Below are 20,980 nucleotides of genomic sequence, written 5' to 3' on the forward strand. Positions count from 1 at the left end.
CACAACCCCAGTTCCCTTCTCTAAACTTAAAAAGGTATTTTGGGCAAATTGGATTAAGTTAAAGGAATAGCTTTGAGAAGAACTTTCATAAGGATGTCTGAAAATCTGTTCCTCCATAAAAGCAATTAGGACATGGGCAAAAATTGTCAAAAATCAACTTTGTTTTTAGAACTCTGGAAATTCACCAGAGGCTTACAAAAATCTAATGAGTTATTGAAGAAAAATGGCAATGGGTTGGGGTTGTGGCTCAGTGATAGAGTACTTGCCTAGCATGTGAGAGGCACTGGGTTTGATTCTCATCACTGTATTTAATAAATGAATAAAATAAAGGTCCATCAACAACTAATAATATATATTAATTTTTTTTAAATAGTAAGAATGATGAACTTTGTGGTGCTCTATTTCATTCCTCTCTCTTAAGCTATACCACAGCTTTGAAACCCAGCAGCCTCACAGGCACTGGAGGCCAAAGGAGGAGTGGGGCATTTCTAAAGAATCATTACTATTTGTCTGTCAGGTACTGAGAAAAGTCCCATTCACAGAGTTTTTCTTTATATGACCTAAGTCTACTCAGGTATTTGCCAAAAAAAAAAAAAAAATCAGCGACAACCTTTTTAAAATCACAGCTGCCTGAGGAAAATACTGATTGGGGCAAATAATGCCTAGCCAAAATACCTATAAAGAACTGGGGAATGAGATGCCTATAGAAAAATCTGAAAAGTTCTGGCATATTCCTGGGGATCTAGAAGGCCATGTGCAAGCTCAGGAAAAAAATGAGAAGACTTAATCTCTTACTTGTAGCTAATTCTGAGCCTCTACCCAACAACGAAGTGTAGGCTACGGCAGAGGTGTGAACTGATGTAGGGCTGAAGGTATTTTTCAATCTACATACAGAATCCTACACAAAGAACTGATCATTAGTGAACACTAAGCTAACTGGGTAAAGACTTCAGAGTTCACACATGATCAAGAGTACACAGTTTAAAAAATTAGTCTATGAAAGTTATTAAACATACAAACAGCAATAAAAACCCTGGTGAAGCAGGGGAGGAATCTGATTGAGTTGCCACATTATATTATTTATTATTTTCTTATTATTTTCACATTATGTTATTTAGATGTTGAGTTTTCAAAAAAAAAATAATATGAAAACAAACCAAACAAAAAACCCTAATTCATACACATGGGAAAAAAAAGTCAACAGAAATTACTCCTCAGCATCCCATAAGAATAAATAAATAAAGTGAAGGTATTATGTCCATCTCCAACTACAAAAAAAGAAAACAACAACAACAACAACAACAACAAAATTACTCCAGAGGAAGTCCAGAATCTAACAAAGACTTTAAGTCAGCTAAGTTGAATATGTTAAAAAAAACTAAAGGAAACCATGTCTAAAGAATCAAAGGTAAGTCTGAGAATGATACCTTACCAAACAAAGAACATTTAACAACAACAAAAAAGTAGGAATTATAAAAAAGATTAGGAATTTTGAAGTTGAAAAGTACAATGACTGAACTGAAAATTTTACTAAGGTACTCAAAAGAAGCTTTGAGCTGGCAGAAGTAAGAATCACTGAGTTTGGGCTGGGGTTGTGGCTCAGTGGTAGAGTGCTCGCCAAGCACATGTGAGGCACTGGGTTCTATCCTCAGCACCACATAAAAATAAAATAAAGATATTGTGTTTGCCTAAAACTAAAAAATAAATAAATTAATTAACTTCACTGAGCTTGAAGACTGATCAGTTGAGATTTTCCAGTGCAGGTAAAGAAGAAAAATGATTGAATAAAAATCAATAGAGTCTCAGAGCCATCCTCTACCAACATATGTATAATAGGATTTCTGAAAGATTCGGGTAGATGAGAAGTGGTAGAAAGGAGATCTGAAGAAATATTGTCTGAAAACTTCCCATATCTGATGAAAAACTACAAGAAGCCAACAGACGTCAAATAGAAGACACCAATGAAATGCAAATCAAGATATAAACTGTCAAAGGGCAAAGACAAAGAGTGAGTCTTGAAAGTGGAAAGAAAAAAAATTAACTCATAATATATGAGGGATCCTTAATAAGACTAACATTTGAATTCTCATCAGAAATTATGGATATGAGAAGGCAGGGGGATGATGAAAGTGCTGGGGGAAAAAAGATTACAAACCAAAAATTTGATGTCAAGCAAAACTGCTCTTCAAAAAATGAAGAAGAATGGGGCTGGGGTTGTGGCTCAGTGGTAGAGAGCTTGCCTGGCAAGTTTGAGGGCACTGGGTTTGATCATTAGCATCACATAAGGATAAATAAATAAAATAAAGGTATTGTGTCCATCTACAACTAAACTAAACTAAAATAAAATAATAGTAATAATAATAAAAAGAAAAGAAAGGAGGAGAAATCAAGGTACTCCCAAATAAACAGAAACTGAAAGAATTTCCTACTAGCATATTTTCCCAATAAGAAACTAAAGGGAGTCCTTTAGGCACTTGACGATAACTCATATCTAAATGAAGAAATAAAGAACACTGGCAAAGCTAATTACAAAGGCAATATACATGTATGTTTGGTGACAACTCTTCTCTTGTCTAATAGACAAACGCGTAATTCAGTAAGATGTCTTTTGTATGGTCACAATGGAACAAAGGGTGGGGAGGGAAAAAAACTATGTTGGAGTAAATTTTTTTATACCACCGAAATTATGTTATAGGTATTGATTAGAATTAGATTTTTCTAAAATTAAAATTCTAATCATAATCCCCAGAGAATTCACTAAGAAAATAGCTAAAAATATGAAAAAAAAACCAACAGGAAATTAAAAAAACATATTCTGGAAAATGCCTATTCAATACAAATGAAGGCAGTAATGGAGGAGGAGAGGAATAAAACACTCTGAAAAATAGAAAACAAATAGCAAAATATTAGAAGTAAATTCCATGTTATTAGTAATTATATTAGACACGAAAGAAACACTGCAATCAAAAGGCACAATGGATTTTAAAAAATGACCCAACTATATGCTGTCTATAATAGATACACTTTAGACTCAGACCAATAGGTTAAAAGAAATAGCTAGTAGATTCCATGGTCAAAGGTGTACTGGGGAGGATAAAGAATAGATCTAGCAAAGACTTAGGTATTATACCAGAAATCTTACAACTACTAGCAGAAAATGCAGGCCCAACACTTCAACATGTCAGCTTAGGAGCTGACTTCCTCAACAAAGCTCCTAAAGCCCAAGAAATAAAATAAAAAATCAATAAATGGTATGGTATTAAACTATTCTTGTTGTGAATACAAATAAGTGGTATTCACAGCAAAGGAAACAGTCAAGAGCGTGAATGAGAGAGCCACAGAATGGGAGAAAATTTTTCCCACCTACACCTCAGATAAGGAGTTAATTTCCAGGATATACAAAGAACTCAAAAAGATGAACACCAGAAAAACAAATAATCCAATCAATAAATGGGCATAGAAATTAAACAGACACTTCTCTAAAGAAGAAAAATAATAATAAACAATATAGGAAAAAATGTTCAACATTTCTAGCAATTAGAGAAATGCAAATCAAAACTACACTGAGATTTCACTTCACTCCAACCAGAATGACAATTATCAAGAACACAGTAACAATAAATATTGGTGAGGATATGGGAAAAAAGATACACTCATACCTTGTTGGTGGAACTGCAAATTAGTGCAATCACTCTGGAAAGCAGAGTGATTTCTCAAAAATCTAGGAATGTAACCACCATTTGATCTACTTATCCTGCTCCTTGGTATATAGCCACAGGAGTTAAATCAGCATACTACAGCGACACAGCCACATCTATGTTTATAGCAGTGCAATTCACAATAACTAAGCTATGGACCCAACTTAGATATTCACCAACAGAGGAATGGATAAAGAAATTGTGGTATGTATACAATGGAATATTACTCAGTCATAAAGAAGAATGACTTTATGACATTCACTGGTAAGTAGATGGATCTGGAGACTATGAAGCCAAGTGAAATGAGCCATTCCCCCAAAACCAAAGGTCGAATGTTCTGTCTGATATGTGGATGCTATAAGGGAGGCAAAGGGATTAGAAGTTCAGTGGATTAGATAAAGGGGAATGAAGGGAAGGGAGGGGGGATAGAAATAGAAAAGATAGTGGAATGTATCTGACATAACTTTCCTAGGTACATATATGAATACACCACACCACAGTGAATCTCAACATCATGCACATCTACAAGATTGGGATCCTAATTAGAATTATTACATCTAATTAGGTATTAGATATATCTACTATAATAGATATATGGATTATATCTAATTAGAATTGGGTATATTCCACATGCTTATATAAATATGTTAAAATAGATTCTACCATCATGTGTAACTAAAAATAACAAACAAAAGAAAAGAATAGATCTAGAATAAGAAAGTACTCATTCCTCTTCCTTGTCCATTATTTAACTCTTTGTGTCTGGATTCTTTTTATGTCCCTATAATGGGAAAATACAAGTGTAGGACTGCAGTATAGCTAATATAATAACAGTGATAAATTCTGAAAAATGGGTTATTAGCAATTTCATCACTGTGCAGAAATCACATAATGTACTTATACAAAGCCAGATGCTATAGGTCAAGCACTCAATGTGGCCTCCTGATACAATCAAGGCACACGGTGAACAAGAACATGAGGCTGCTGCTGGCATAGTACAGCACACTGTTTTATAATAAATTTTAATAAATAGAAGGAGTACATGCTAAAATAATGATAAAAAATATAGTAAATATGATTAATAGTTGGGATATTGAACCATCCTGATCTCCAGAGAGAGGAGAGAGGTTGCAGATTGAGTTCAACGATCTAACCAGTCACAGTTACATAATGAAGTTCCAATAAAAATTCAACATCAAAGCTCAGTGGAGATTGCTGGTTAGTGAATTCAGTGGTGTGTCAGGAGGACCCCCTCAGATCTTGCCTTATCCAGCTCTTGACTTGGCTGTTCTGATCTATATTCTTTCATAATAAACCTATAATTATAAGCACAATGCTTTCCTGAGTTCTATGAGTCATTCTAGAGAAATATCAAACAAATGAAAAACTTCAGTCGGAACCTCTGACTTCATAGCTAGTTGGTCAAAAATTCAAGTACCCTGGGAACCCCTTAACTTATGATTGGCATCTAAAATGGGGGCGATCATGTTGAGGTTTGAGCTGAAAACCTGTAGAGTCTGATGCAAACTATCAATGATTAGTTTCCAGAAATGAATTGTAGTGCACCAGTTGATTTTAGATCAATAAGGCTTGGTGACTTAATTAATAATACCACAACTTTTTGATTTTCATCATTTTTAATATTCAAAAGTGAAAAGCCAGGGGTTGGGGATTTAGCACATTGGTAGAGTGCCTTCCTAGCACGTGTAAGGCCCTGGGTTTGATCCACAGCATGGCAAAAAACAAAAATAAAAAAATAAAAAACAACCGAAACTAAAAACTGCCAAAGATTTAGCATTAACAAGTTAGTATAGAGAGGTACATCTGTAGTTTGTTGCATATGGTCTTGCCTGTCAGCCAATTTTAAAAGCCCTACAGGATTAAATATCTATTTTTTTGGTATTTTATTCCCCTGATCTGCTTAGAGCAACCACAGTTCATCTTTGATGTCTGGCATATTAAAGAAAAAAAGTACTACTCATTTATGAAGGGGTCCTGGGCCAACTCATAAAACTTAATTAATACAACTGACAATTACAAATGTATTAACAAGTTTTCAGATTAATAATGATAATATTTAAAGTTGCATAATGGCAAACCTGTTTCCTACGAATTCCTCATTGCAAAACATACAAATGCCATGGAAATTGGTATCATTTCGTTCTTGCTGCTGTTGTTCCAGAATTTCTTTCTGTAAAGTAGAAACAGATTTATATTATCTTTAATAAATACAAAGTTGGCAAATATCATAGTTAGAATGGGAGGAAAGGGGGGATGAAAGCACAAAGGGAGTACACAGAAACTGCTAGTTTTTCAAATTTTTCCATTATTGTCTTTGCATCAATACTCAAAGTCTGTACCATTAAAAATCTATAGAACACTCCAGTTAAACAGCTATGCAAGAAACTCAAAATCAGCAAGGTTTTTCCACCCTGCTCTTCACCTTCTGTCTCCTATCCTCACCTTCCTAAAACAAAAATGTGGTGGGGTTTTTTTTTAAACTCACTTCTTTCTCTGAATCTTAGTTTGTAATTAAGTTCTGCTCAATTTTCACTTGAACTGTTTCATGTTATTTTTCTCCACCATTTCCATTACCATCACCCTGAGTCCAATTTTTATTCAGTTATGGGAGTACTAGAAATAAATCTCTTATAGAATTGCCTGATTATAATCCCTTTTTTCATACCTATATTTTTTTCCAGCAAGAAATACTTTTTAAAATGTTGTTTTCATGCACATTAATCTTGTACATTCCAACTCAAATAATTAAAAATATGCTTTGGTTGAGTCTGACTTTAATCAGGATGGTTCTATACTTCTCTTTCCCAGAAGTCATTTTATTTCCCTTGGCCTTTTCACTCTTACAAATTTAATCTGTTCATCAAAAACTTGATTCCTATTTCTGACTCAGTGCAGCAGTTAAGAATCACTGAAACACAGAGGAGATTTAGAATTGAAATTTGGCTCTCACCTATAATCAATATTTACCTTTTTAACCCTCAGTTACCTCATTTTTAAAATAAAAATAAAATATCATCTTGCAGCACTGATTATAGAAATAAATCAGCTCATTTATGTAAAGAGTTCAAATTGTGTGCTGGGGATGTGGCTCAGCAATACAGTATTTGCCTAGCATGCCTGAGGCCCTGGGTTTGACTCCCAGTATCATAAGGAAAAATAAAAATCAAATTGTGAATTAAATGAAGGATATTATTTTTATTGAGACCACTTAAATTCTTGGTGTCATCTCTGGTAGTTATTGCCTTTTTTGTCTTCTGAAGGAAGACAAAGGCCTTTTCTCCTATTAATATATTCTATTTCTCCTAACCACATCTAACTTCTCTACTCCAGTAAGATTTCCTTTCTGAGCAATGTTGCTCAGGACTGGCTTTCAGAACATATGAGCTCAAAGGGACCTTATGAAACTATCTACTAACTCTATAAAGAGACTTTATGGTGGCATGTTTAAAGCTACATAGCTACTTGGTGCTAAAGTTGTTGCTATTTTCATGAAACAGTAGCTTTTTTCTTAGAAGGTACCTACTATAGTATATCCATATACCGAGCTTAAAACAATGATCGATTTACTGAACAAGTTCAGAGTCTAGGAAATAGAGATCTGGAGAGCTAGGACAGCACTAAAATTTTTCTACAGCATATCCACACTAAAACTTCATTGAAATGAGGCAGAGATGGATGAGGTGCTTAGAATTTGAGTCTTTAGAACACACTAAAATGATAGGATTGATAATATATGCAAGTACAATTATGCCTTATTTCTAATTAAAAAAGAGGTATTTTACATAAGTGAATTTTTTAGATTATGGAGAGTTTAAATTGGTATTTAAAAGGTTAAGTTTTATATGAGATAGCTTCAAAAGCAACTCCTATGTTTTCCTTTTTAAATTCCTTTAATTTTATTATTTGATTATGCTAGTTATAGAAAAATGTGAAGATACAGAAATATTCAAAGAAAATTAAAATTATCTAGTATTTCTCTCCAAAATATGATAATAATATATTATGTGTTTCCTTTTAGCCTTATTATACTTACATAGCATTTTAAAACAAAACTAGTATTGTGAAAGGCTTATTTTTTTCCATTTTATATAGCAACCATTTTTTAGGATATTAAATATTACCTGAAAATATGATTTGTTGCTGATTGCTTTACGATCTAATTATAACTAAACCATAATTTACTTCTAATTATTGGATATTCAGATTGTTATGAATATTTGCTATTATAACTAATAATAAATATTAGACATATCCCTTCATACATAATTTTTTATATGTATCTCTCACTCAATTTTTTTAAAAAATAGTTTTTAGTTGTCAATGGAACTTTTAAAAAAATGTATTTATATGCAGTGCTGAGAATTGAACCCAGTGCTTCACACATGCTAGGCAAGTGCTCTATCACTGAGTTACAACCGCAGCTCCTCTCACACAATTTTTTAAGGGGAAATTCTAAGGAGTACCAACAAAGTGCATTAGTATTTTTAAGCCTTCTGATGCATTTTACCAGAACTTCCCTCCAAAAAGACTATACCAATTTACAATAAATACCCAGAGTCCCATTTCTTTCTTATATTCCTTGGCAACATAGGAAAGTGGATATTATCCTACAATCTTTATTGTTACAAACTGAATTGGGGGTGATGAGGTGAGAACGTTACCTTTTTGGTTTTTTTCTCCCAAATGTAAGCCTTACCCCATGTTTACTATTTACTTGCTTTTCTTGTGTGCTCTGAAAGAGTCTAAGTCTTTTAGGTGGAGTCTCCAATACACGCAATGTCTTATCTTTCTTTCCATCATGTTCTTCTTTTGTAGGCAAGGCACATGAAAGCTGCATGTCTTTCTCAAATCAAGCCCCCACCACCAGTTAAGTAAAACATGCAAAAATGACTAGAAAATCTTCTTCTGGGCAGTCATCTATTTTAATGTGTTGGTAATAAGAGGGCCATATTCTTCAGGTTATGGAATGTTCCTGACCATTCCATGGACTCTTACCTGAGGATGGTAGCAAGGAGTAAACTTTGGCTTTATTGGCATTTTCTTTCAGGGTCTTTAAAACTCGTTTCATTGAAACTGCTTCCATGTGCTCCTTCCAGCAATCATAATGTGTTGCCATGGTGATGCCTATGTAGCAAATTCCAGCCTCTTCAGCAAAAACTACCTCTGGAACCATGATTATATTGACAATATCTGCATCCCTGGTGCAGAACATGAAGCTTTCTGCCGAGAAGCTAAAACAAGGTCCTTCACTTATAACTACTCTCCCCTTTGAGTGACACTAGAGGGTCAGAACAGCTCGCCCATTGGAATATGGCACACTGTTCTGGCACAGGAATGACTTCCATCATAGAAGGTCTGAGGCTTCATGGTGGTCCTGTTGATGAACTGATGACTGATAATGACCATATCATTGGGCTGAATCTCCTCCATCAAGGAGTTGCAAGCTGTCATCACTGACATGCATAAAGTCCTTTAGAGTCAAGATGTTCGCCTGGCAGATGACTTTTGAAGGCATGATGGTATGCTGCCTCCTATGTCTTACAAGGGGAATGCAATTCATATTTTTATCTTCTCTCAAATTATGGCATCAGATGGCTTGCCAAATGGAGAATCCACATATTTTTCAGTTCTTCTTTCTAAAATTTCTGAACCATCTAGGCCTGTTCCACTAATTATTTCAATCATTATGCCTGTGGTAGCAGTGCCCAAGGCCATGTCTGCACAGAAAGGAAGCTGTATGGGCAAGCGTGCAGGGCCTAGATGCTGGGCCTCATCTCCCTGTTTTCACTGCATTTCCAATTCAAGATGTAATTTAAATGCTTTTTTTAAAAAATACTTATTTTTTAGTTATAGATGGACATAATATCTTTATTTTTATGTGATGCTGAGGATTGAACCCAATGCCTGGTAGGTGAGCACTCTACCTCTGAGCCACAACCCTAGCCCCCAATTCAAGATGTAATTTAACCTGTTCAGTATGATATAGTGTCCTTACCAGGAATAATTGTTACCATATTGTATTGTAGTACAAATATATTTTACATTCAGGATCTCTTTGCCCCTACAAATAATTCTAAACCTTTGAGCTCTCCCCAACTGGAGTTTATTCTCTCTTTTTTGGCCATCTATGCTCATCTACTTTCATTCACTGAAAGTTTTCATTACTGCTAGTGGGTACATTTCCGTAAGCAACCAGCTCCTTCATCTACCACTCATTTCCATTTATTATTCTTTGTTTAGATTTTCTGTTCTTCCTGTTAACCTAGATCACAACTATATATAGGATCTCCCCAAAACATATGAAGAAAACCAGATAATCAAACTCTAAAGACTAAAATTGTTAAATATGTTTGGTACGTGAGAGAGTAACTCTAGCATCTTCCCTGAATGGGTTGCAGATGGTGTTGTCATCTAGCAGGTAAGCTTTGTCTCTTATTTCTGGGTACTCCATGATTTGGATCTACTGAGGCTACGAGTTACCAGATAGACAGATTTAAAGGAAATACTCCCCCCATACATGCATTTAAAAATGTTTATCTGATGCACGCCCAAAGGGATGGAAGACAAATTCCGATTGTAAATGGATTTTAAAAAAAATAGTCTATAAATCCGTAATGAGTACACTGCATCTGGAAGCCTTAAGTAACACATTCATGGATCCCTGTTTTCTACTAAATAGAATTCAGTCTTCAATATGTCATTCTCAATGTTCTGTACTTGATTCTAACCTAGGTTTAAAAAAGCCTTCTCTCACATTGATTCCCCTTGTAACCTTATGTTGTAAGTAAAGCAAGAACAAATACTATAATTTGTTTATTATTCTCTGTAGCATTCACAATAACTTATTATGACTTCTTAAACTAAATGGGCTGAAGCAACTATTTCATCTTTTGCCCATTAGAGTTTATCCTTGTCCTTCAAGGCTCAGTCCAAATGTACAACTGTGGTGAGTGGAAAGATCAGTCAATTGGGATTTAGGAACTCTGCTTTCTTCTGTTTTTGTGACTACCTAGTGATAACTGTAATCTTGGCCATAACTCTTCTCTAGGACTCAGTTTCTGCTGATTTCTAACTTTCTTGGTTTCTGAACACCCGTTTATGGTGTTCTATCATCACCTACATTGCTTGGTCTTTAGAAAAACTGTTTCCTAACAATCTGCTAATAGAAAATGAGCTAATTTCTTAAAGCAGATTCTCAACACACAATTAAATTTACACCCCAAGTACAACAACACACATACGACAAATCTGAATGCTCTTCTGAATATCAAAATGATCTCAAAGTAGTATTTATACACACTTGATTATTCCTTACTGACATACGGTTGGTACTTATATGATTTGTATTTCATACATAAATTGGAGAGTTTCCTATAATAAAATGACATTTTTAAATACAGTTAATAGCTGGGCATGGTGGCACAAGCCTGTAATTCCAGTGACTCAGGAGGCTGGGGCAGGAAGATTGCAAGTTTGGGGCCAGCCTCAGCAACTTAGTGAGGCCCTAAGCAGCTTAGAGAGATCCCATTTTAAAATAAAAAATAAAAAGGGCTGGAGATGTAATTCAGTGGTAAAGAAACCCTGGGTTGAATCTCTAGTACCAAACCAAACCAAACAAAAACCAAAACCAGATAATAGCTTACTGCACATATAAACTACTCTAAAAAAATTATTGTTGGTTATGATTTAAAAAAAAACTTACAAGTTTTTCTTTTTTAAAATCATAACTGACAATGTTTAGAAATATTCCAAGAATTTTATATTGCTGTACGGGAGGGGTTTGGGGAAATTGGGTTTTACTTTAAAATACTATAATTTTTACTTTTTAAAATTGCTTTTAGAATTAGTTGTATGTGTATCCAACTTTTTTGGGGGGGGCTTACAAATGCATGTTTTTTTTTCATTTTTACTTTTACTATTATATATACATAATTTTAATGAGTATATATCTTTTTATTTTGTGGTACTGGGAATTAAACTACAGGGATGTTCTACCATTAAACTACATCTCCGGTCCTTTAATTTTTTTTTTATTTTTTTTTTTTAAATTTTGAGATAAGGCCTCTTTAAGTAGCCCAGGCAGGTTGACCTCAAACTCCCTCAGCCTTGGGAGTCACTAGGATTATGGGCATGTACTTGACTTAATAAACAAAACAGGAGGTACATGTCAAGATTAAAATTAGGAACCAAAAGAGCGATAATTACTAAATCAAATAATTAAGGAACTAAGATTACTATTGTATAACAATTATTATATTTTTAAAATTATTAACTTAAAATAATGATATCAAGTTTTCTCTCTTATTTAATAAAGTCAACTCTATGAAGTATTTGTGTCTTATACAATTAATCTGATAGGAAATTCTCCTTATTTCTTAAAATGAGAACACCAAATGTTATATATACTTTTAGTCAAATTTTACTTATACATAAATAAAACACATTAAAATAAACAAATATTTTAATCTGGAAAATACTGTATCTGTAACAATTTTCACTATCCTTTCTACTCAACTCAATAAATTAAGGAGAAGAAAGTTCTCCTTCGCTGAAATTGGCTTTGGTGACATAGTTATGGCATGTTAAGTGAATTCGTAAACAGAGAAACCATTCGACACAGGTAGTTTCCCTAATTTTATCACTATTTTATTACTTCTGTGATTTTTTACTATGAAAATTCTCACCAATATAGAAAAGTTATAATAATAGTACAAAGAAATTCCTACACCTAAGGCTTACATTTAGTAACTGGTAACATTTTGCCATAGATTTTTTTTTCTCTCTTTAAGTGTGCATGTGCACACACACAGATTTTTTTGCATTTCCTTGTTTCTTTTTTGGCTGAACCACTTAAAAATAAGTTGCAGAATCATGACACTTTAGTCCTAAATATTTCAGTATGCCTCCACTAAGAATAAGGACATTCTCTGACACACACCACAAACTATTATCATTATACCTAAGAAAATGAACAATAACTTCAAAATAGCATGTAGCAGCCAGTTGATACTTAAATTTCTTCCACTGTCCCAAGAATATTGTTCTTCACTACCTCTTACTTGAGACTATTCTTAGGTTCACACATTTAATTTGGTTGTTAGGAACCCTGTCTCTAAATCTTAAACCACAAAATACTTCTATAGCCCAGAACTCAGGTTCTAATGTGTAGAAAATAGAAAATTTTCCAAACTCAATAGTAGTCTTCCTAAGTACATGGGTAACTGCTAAGAAAATCTTATTACTGTTATTATCTCTATGTAATCAACATATATGCTACTACATGATAAGCTTGCTAAGGGCAAAACTATTTGATTCCTCTTTGTAGCCTCCAATGAGCTACAAATAACAGACAGGGTTACACACTATCTGTTTACTAGGGTTACTATTTCCTGTGACTTTTATCTCCATAAATCTTTTAAGTGATTAAGAAAAGTTTAGGCAGAAGACAACTACATTGTCATTATTCACCTTGCAGTTTACTTGCTATGATGTGAAAAAACAAAACTAAGTTCTACATTCTGTACTTCTTTTTCTGTAGCAAACATGCTAAAAGGAGCTGATCAGGCATTATACATTAATAAGGAAGAAACTGAACACAAGCTACTTGAATAATCAGAAAATTATATTTTATTTTCTCTTTATTTCTTTTCTTCTTCTTTCCTTCTTTTTCCTTCCTTCCTGTGAAACCATAGCATCTCCCAGAATGAGTTGTAGCATATATTTAATGTCATTTATGAACAAAAAATATAATATTAGGAGACAATCTACAGAAAGGACCACAAAGATATACAAATTGATCAGCTTTGTGGTTTTATTTTTCTAAAAATTTCATGCTGGGCTATACAGTAGGTTTATAATGGCACAGATGTTATATGTTTGAGTTTCTCAAGCAGATAATGAAATCAGATAAAAGTTTCATTATAAAATAGGCTGGGATAAAAACCATAGTTTTTATGGGTTTAGAATGTAAGATCAGCTTATATAGTAGGCAATGAGTCATAATAATAAGCTGCATGTTTTTCTAATTGGAATAAAATGTCATGTATAGTAGCAAAGAGGTCAGCATGTAGTCTTTTATCTTTATTCATAAGTTGGGAACAGAGGAAACACTAATGAAACAGCAGATAAACCAGATGGCACTGAACACAGTCATAGAGGATTGACATATAGGTAGGAAAGAAAAATGTTTGGGTGAAATTACAAAAAATAAAAATCAATCAAATTAGGAAGATTGCAATTTAGAAAATGTTTAAGTAAGAACCTGTACATAGGAAAGCCAAAAACTGGTGCTTAAAAATGACAAATCCAATGGAAACAGCTTGCATTGTAAATTAGTAAAACTAAAGCTGATACTAACTATAGCTATCAAAAACATTTTATGAATACTGACAAGTAAGAGATTTACAACAGTTTCCTGATTGAGTGGATGTGAGTGGTGTGTTACTGGAGTCCTGAGCCAGAGTGTACCTGATTTTGTGCAGTCCCAACAAATCAGATCCAGCTACTCACCACAAAACCAAATGGAAAAAGTAATGGTGAAAGGCAAGAGAAGAATTTATTCAACATAGCTATAGATAAGGGGGAATCAAACATCCTCAGCTCTGTCTTCCATCCTGAGTCAAGGTTACTGACACGAACTCCCAGATTATACAGGGAAGTGAGTTCAGAAGTCTACACAGTTGAGCAGTCTTTGTTAAACTGTTGTCAGTCATTATCTCAGGATGCTGAGCAGAGCCCTGATGGCAGCAATAAGAAAGTTGCTCTTGTGTGAGCTCCTCACAACATGTTTATCAATCAGACCTGTGATTTTTGGAATACAAGGTGACCAGAGGAGAGAATGACTCAGAGAAAAGAACAGGTCAGGAAAGCAAGACAGCATGTTCCTTGAGTTTTTAAGCAATGGCTGGATACTTTTAGGTGCAACTTGTTGATCTGGAACAGGACAGTGTAAAAGCTGTCAGTTGATTATGGTGTCCCTCTGAGTCTTGAAAATATCTTAGTTATTTTTACCTTGATGCCTTCCATCTTGGAGGGAAAGAATTACCTGCTTAAAGTATCAAAGAAGACAGGTGTAAAATGAAAGCAGAGATGCCAAGCTTTTATCCTCCTTTCAGTTGCGTACTGGATATCTGCAGGCCCAAGCAGAGTCAGTGCTTTTAGCAAAACAGCCTTAAAGTCCCTGTTAGTCAAGAGAAAAAATAGCCAATTCTAAGATTCCTTCCCAACCTAGCCCAAGGGAAGGAGCATGGCAGAATCTGTTAGGAATTCTCGGTCCAGGAACTTGGGGCACTCTTCTAACATAGAACACTTCTCTCCAAGTTATGGCAGTGGCCTAAAGGCTCTACAGGAATGCCACGGACTCTTCTATTTCTCCTACTTCTACTTCTAGAGCCATGGATTATCTCCCAGGTATTTGATATTTTTTTCAGTCTTGTAGAGGATTGTGCCCTTAACCCATGAACTTCTCCTGTTCTAGTAAGTGTTTCTGGCTAATATAAAACAATGTAGGGATGGAAATAGGAGTAAAGGAAGGAAAAGGAAAAAAAAAGGGTAGGATGGGCTCATAAACAGAAAAGAATAAATAAAAATATATTTATCTATACATAAACACAAAAAAAATTAAACCTAATAGTAGACCCCAAATTTGGTTCTTCTTATTATTTTTAAGTAAAGGAAAATACACCAAGTGGAGGGTTTGCATAATAGAGAATTAGGCTGGTCATTGTCCTGTTTTTCTTAGGAAACTTCTAAACCCGTGGACTTTCCTGAGTGATTGGAATGTCTTTGTTATTGATGGGAGGCTTTTATTCTTTTCTTTCTTTTTTATTTTAATATTTTTAGTTGTAGATGAACATAATACCTTTATTTTATTCATTTATTTTTTATGGTTATGAGGATCGAACTCAGTGCCTCACATGTGCTAGGCAAGCATATGCTAAAGAAATAACTCAGGATGGGGACTGGCCAGCCAGAAATACTAATCAGGTTAGGGTTTTGAGCCACAAGATATCACCCTAACCTCTGGGTTGTGGTTAATGATCTAATCAATCAATCACATTTACTCAGTGAAATCTCAGTAAAAACTCTAAACACCAAAGCTCCTGTATGATTCCTTGGTTGGCAAAAGTCTTAGTACTATCACATATTAATGTGCTGGCAGAATAACACGAGCCTAGGGACAATGAAAACTCTGAATTGGGGAAATTCCCACACTTTGTTCTATGTGTTTTTCTTTGGCTTGTTTTGATTTGTATTCCACTGCTATCACTGAAGATAGGAAAGAAGAAATTAAAAAAAAAATAGGTAGAGAGGCAACATAAGGAAAGACAAGCAATATATATTGTTTTAGAAGTTCTGTGTATTTTTCTAGGCCTGTCATTCCCTAAGTCAGTCTCTCAGACCTGACACTCCCAAATTCTTGGGAGATCTGAAAATCTCCCTTGTGCACTGTTAATTAAACCCTCAATAAATAGATTAGGCAAAGAGAGATTCTATATTTTAGAAACCTGTAATTTAGAGGACTTTCTATTGATCAGATAATGGAAACTACATCAGCCTAAGGATCCTGAGAATGACCAGACCACAGAAAATTGTCTTGTCATCCATCAGAAGTGATATCATTCTTATATACTTTTCCATACTCACCCCTCATCAAGTTTCCTTTATAAAAGGAGCCAGGAACCATCAAAATGCATCTCTCACTCTCAAGATGGCCCACTTTCTCCCTTCAATATGTACCTGCTTTCCTAAATAAACCTGTGTCTAAGCCTTTGTCTGATATGTGCTGAAATTCTTTTCTGTCTCGAAAGCCAAGGACCTTGCTGGCCCTTAGCTAAATTCAGATCCTTTCCAGAGACCTCTTCTCCTATCATAGATTAACACGAGAGTCATAAAGGCAGTGTTCTCCTGAGTTCTGGGAAGCATGATAGCAAACTATTAAACCTGAGGGAGTAATGAGAATCAATGAATTTACAGTGGGCTGGTCACAGGTGAAGGTGGCCAGGGGATCTCTCACCTTATAGTTGGTATCTGAAGTAAGGACAGTCTTATAGAGGATTGTGCCCTTAACCTATGAAGTCTGACCTCTTAGTAGCTTGTGTTAGAATTCACTGTAGGTATGTGAGAACAGTACACTATGTAATATAGTGGATGATGTACTAGTATAAACAGACCAAACATAGGGTTGTTTTTCACATTGGTTCTTCAAATAAGTTAACCCTTATGCCAATGTACATCTCAAAACAGTAAAATAGTACAAAGGTTTAAGAGTTGTCATGATGCATTACAAATATTTGCTCTCTTTTGATTGGACGCTGACAGTTTCAGGCTACCTAGAAAAACAAACTTTCTCAAGCTTTCTTCTCTAAACATGGTTTTGGTAAATAATGGTTGGTTATTACTGGGGACTCAGAGAACAATGTTCTCCAAATATGGCATTTTTTTTTGCATGCTGAGCAATGAGATCTAAAAGAAAATTAAAATGCCTTCAAAGCAGGTTCAGAATCAAGATGTCTATAACCTTATCTTATTTTCTCGATTTCAAATGCAGGGAGAGGCTTTCTACAAAGTTGATTTATTTGGCTAAACTCCAGAACTGCCAAAGAAGAAACATTTACCTCTACCTTCTTCCCTGAGCTCCTATCACAGAAGTAAGACTGAAGTCTTTCCACATATGGACAATTTTTTTTTTTTTTGAGAGAGAGAGAGAGAGAGAGAGAGAGAGAGAGAGAGAGAGAGAGAGAATTTTTTAATATTTATTTTTTAGTTTTCGGCGGACATAACATCTTTTTTTTTTTTTTTTTTGTATGTGGTGCTGAGGATCGAACCCGGGCTGCATGCATGCCAGGCGAGCACACTACTGCTTGAGCCACATCCCCAGTCGCAGTCCGTCCACATATGGACAAATTTTTATCACATACCAATGTCCTCTGTTTTGGCTTCAGAGGATCATTTACAATCCATTGGATATTCTGCAGTACCAATGGACTTTGTCTCAGGCCACTGTGTGTTCTTCTACCTCATTTGAGTTCCCCCCAAATCACTTACTACTCTCCTAAAAATTGTCTACATTCCTCATTTTTCCCCTCCTGTAAAAGGGGTATTTTAAATTTCTGAGTCATGCTGGATAAACAGGTTATCAATGTGAGATTTTCCCCTTTTTGCATACTAATAAATTTACATGCTTTTTCTTCTACTTAATTGAAAGTCAGTTTTTTCCAGTGAACAGTGGAATAAATTCAGAGGGCAGTGGGGAAATTTCCCTTCATCCCTATAGTCCTAATCTTGGCTTCATCTTTTCTTCACTTAGGTACTTTGAAATGCTATATTTCTGAGCCCTCCCATGGATACAGGGTCAGAGACGTCAGAAGATCATCAGCAAGTATTTGGGTTGACTGTCTTGTAAAAACTTCACAATCTTTGATGGGGTTTAGATGGTGCTATATCAACATATAGCTCCTTGGCCTCTGAGAAAACAGCAGAGGTAGGAAGTTCACCCTCACCCTCCTTTCCTGAAGCAGATTATAAAACCTTCTTTGAGAGGTGTCCTTCCTATTTCTGGAGGAAAGGAACATCCTTATCTCTGAAGACCAAGGGACAGTGAGAAGACTCTGAACAAACAGGCCTTGCTATGTGCCCCCTAGCTTTTTAACACCAGATCATATCCCCTTTGTCTAATACTACTCTATACCTACACATTTCTTCTTCAGATTTAATAATAAAATACACAGGTTTCCTTGTTTATTTGGGTCTCCAAGTGAGGGGAAAGGGAAAAATAATACAAGGGGGAGAAATGAATTACAGTAGAGGGGGTAGAGAGAGAAGAGGGGAGGGGAGGGGAGGGGAGGGGGGATAGTAGAGGATAGGAAAGGCAGCAGAATACAACAGACACTAGTATGGCAATATGTAAATCAATGGAAGTGTAACTGATGTGATTCTGCAATCTGTATACGGGGTAAAAATGGGAGTTCATAACCCACTTGAATCAAAGTGTGAAATATGATATGTCAAGAACTATGTAATGTTTTGAACAACCAACAATAAAAAAAAGGTTCTTGTTTCAAGTGGAACTTTCATCAAATAAATATATATGCTTTTCTCTTGGTAATGTGGCTTTTGCTTTACGGATCTCAGGCATGAATCTACAGAGGGTAAAGCTATAGTTTGGATCTGTAATATTTTTCAAAGGTCCATGTGTTAAAGGCTTGGTTACAGTTTGGCATTATTGGGAGTTGGTAGAAACCTCAAGAAGTAGAGCCTACTAGGAGGTTTTTTGGTTATTGGTGGTGTGCCCTTGAAGGGGAACTATGGGATCTTAGTCTCTTCTTCCTCTCTTTTGCTTCCTAGCTGTTATGTGAGTGGTTTTGCTTTGCCATGCACTCTAGTCATGATCTGCTACTTTGCTGTAAGCCTAAAAGCAATGGGTCTAACTGATTATATAGTAGAACCTTAGAAACCATAAACAAAGTAAACCTTTCTCTTAATAAGTTGATTATCTCAGGAAAGTTGACCAACACAGATGAGTAAAGAAATTTCCTCTTCTAATTCCCAAAGGCAAACTGGAATGTGAATGGAAAATAATTTAATTCTTACTCAAAAATGTTTAGAGGCTAGCCATATAGCAGACCAAAGAGTTCATTAAAAAATAATTTCTAATCCTCACCCCACCCTCCCAATAGCAACTACTGGCTTTCAAAGTTGTGCTTCACATTTCATGGTCACAATTTTTTAAAAAAGTATTAAATTTTAAGTAAGGTGTTACCAGATGCCTTCCTGATTGGGTGGGTGTCAGAATACTTTCCAAAGAATATGAGGCAATGAATGACATACTTTGCTAGCACATACAGTACTCTAAAGTCAAACTTCTGGCAGAATGTAGGAGGTAACTAAATGTAGCAATTTATTGATAAGATTTTCATAGATAAGTTAGTTAAGAAGTCAAGATTAAATAACACCACTACCACCACGTTTTGGAATTTATCTAAGACAACAAATTGGTAGGGTCAATTGTCTCTTAAGCTAGTCCTCATTTAACAAATGAATGTGTGTGTGTGTGTGTGTGTGTATGTGTGTGTGTGTATGTGTGTGTGTGTGTGTGTGTGTCTTTTTGAACTCTACGAAAGGAGGGCAAACATCCACCTTAACCAAAGTAGTGCTTAATCACTAAGATACTAATTAAAATAAAGCAGGGGGAGAAGGCACCCCATTTCTGGTTAGGAAGAAGAAAATCCCAAGAGAAGAAAGTACAGGATAATGGGGGAAAAAAATCACAACTTATTTTGAGTCCAAAGAACAGAAGTCACAAGGCAACCAGACAAACAATTTCAAAAGGTGGTAAGAGTCTCTGAGGAAAGACAGGGATGTATATGAACTATTTCACATTTGGCAGAGCATGGGAAGAAGAGGGAGAAAAATATCTGAAATTAAATAACTCTAAAAGGTTGAATTCCTGGAGGTTATAAACACAAGGCTCAATTTTTCTACAGGTTTCCTCCAAGTTTTCAGGTAAAAGACTTGGGGAACAGCAAAGAGATATGAACAAGAACCCTTTAATGGTGAATAGGCACAAAATCCAGCTGGCTTCCTGGGACCATTTCAGCATACAAAGCCAAGCTATTGGTTGCTGGGAGAAGACAAAAAACCTGCACTGATACACAGCAGAGGTGTGCTACTACTGGGGGTGGAGGGGCAAGAATGCTGAGAGGTAATATATTACTCTTGAGTGCTTTCCCTAGAAGGTATCTAATATGCAGTAGTATTCTGTGGTATAGGAACAGGATGTAAAGAGGCTGAAGAAACTGTAGCTTGTTTGTCAAGCATGTACTATTATGTACTTTTCTTAGAGTATTCAAAAAAGCTATAAACAAATATTTGGTTTAAAGGATGCAAATATTGAAGAATTAAATATTTGAAATGTCTGACCATGAAGGCCTGCTCTTTTAAAAGGCAAGGTACGTGTGGCCACAAGCTGATGGAATGACAGTTGGAACGAAGGGCAGATGAGACCTACAGCAGCACTTCTTGGTCACTGTGTTCCCCTAATATGTGTAGGGAATAGTAAAAGTCCAAAGTGCATTTACATTTTGTTTACATGCTGGGATTATAAAAAAGCCTCTCAAGAAATGGGATAAAAAACATGAGCATTGGGGAATGTCAGAGGAGGAAAAGCCTTGAAGAAGGATCAATTCTGCAACAGTTTAGAGTTTAGGATTTTCTCAAGATTTAGCGGTCAATAAGAGTTCATGATAGAAAACAAAATGGAT

General features: G+C 35.3%; 1 protein-coding gene and 1 pseudogene across 4 annotated transcripts in view; both read right to left on the reverse strand.

Moving 5' to 3' along the window:
- Nucleotides 1-20,980, reverse strand: part of Znf277 (zinc finger protein 277) — a 192,088-nt gene that overhangs the window by 89,658 nt on the left and 81,450 nt on the right. For all 4 annotated transcript variants that reach the window (XM_078040065.1, XM_078040064.1, XM_078040063.1 and 1 more), the window contains exon 5: nucleotides 5,798-5,889. In XM_078040065.1, coding sequence (XP_077896191.1) covers nucleotides 5,798-5,889 — 92 coding nt within the window. The remainder of the gene's footprint in view (nucleotides 1-5,797; nucleotides 5,890-20,980) is intronic.
- LOC110596999 (S-methyl-5'-thioadenosine phosphorylase pseudogene) lies at nucleotides 5,855-12,051 on the reverse strand (annotated as a pseudogene).

The sequence above is a fragment of the Ictidomys tridecemlineatus genome, chromosome 2 (genome assembly GCF_052094955.1).
Source record: "Ictidomys tridecemlineatus isolate mIctTri1 chromosome 2, mIctTri1.hap1, whole genome shotgun sequence".
NCBI lineage: Eukaryota > Metazoa > Chordata > Mammalia > Rodentia > Sciuridae > Ictidomys > Ictidomys tridecemlineatus.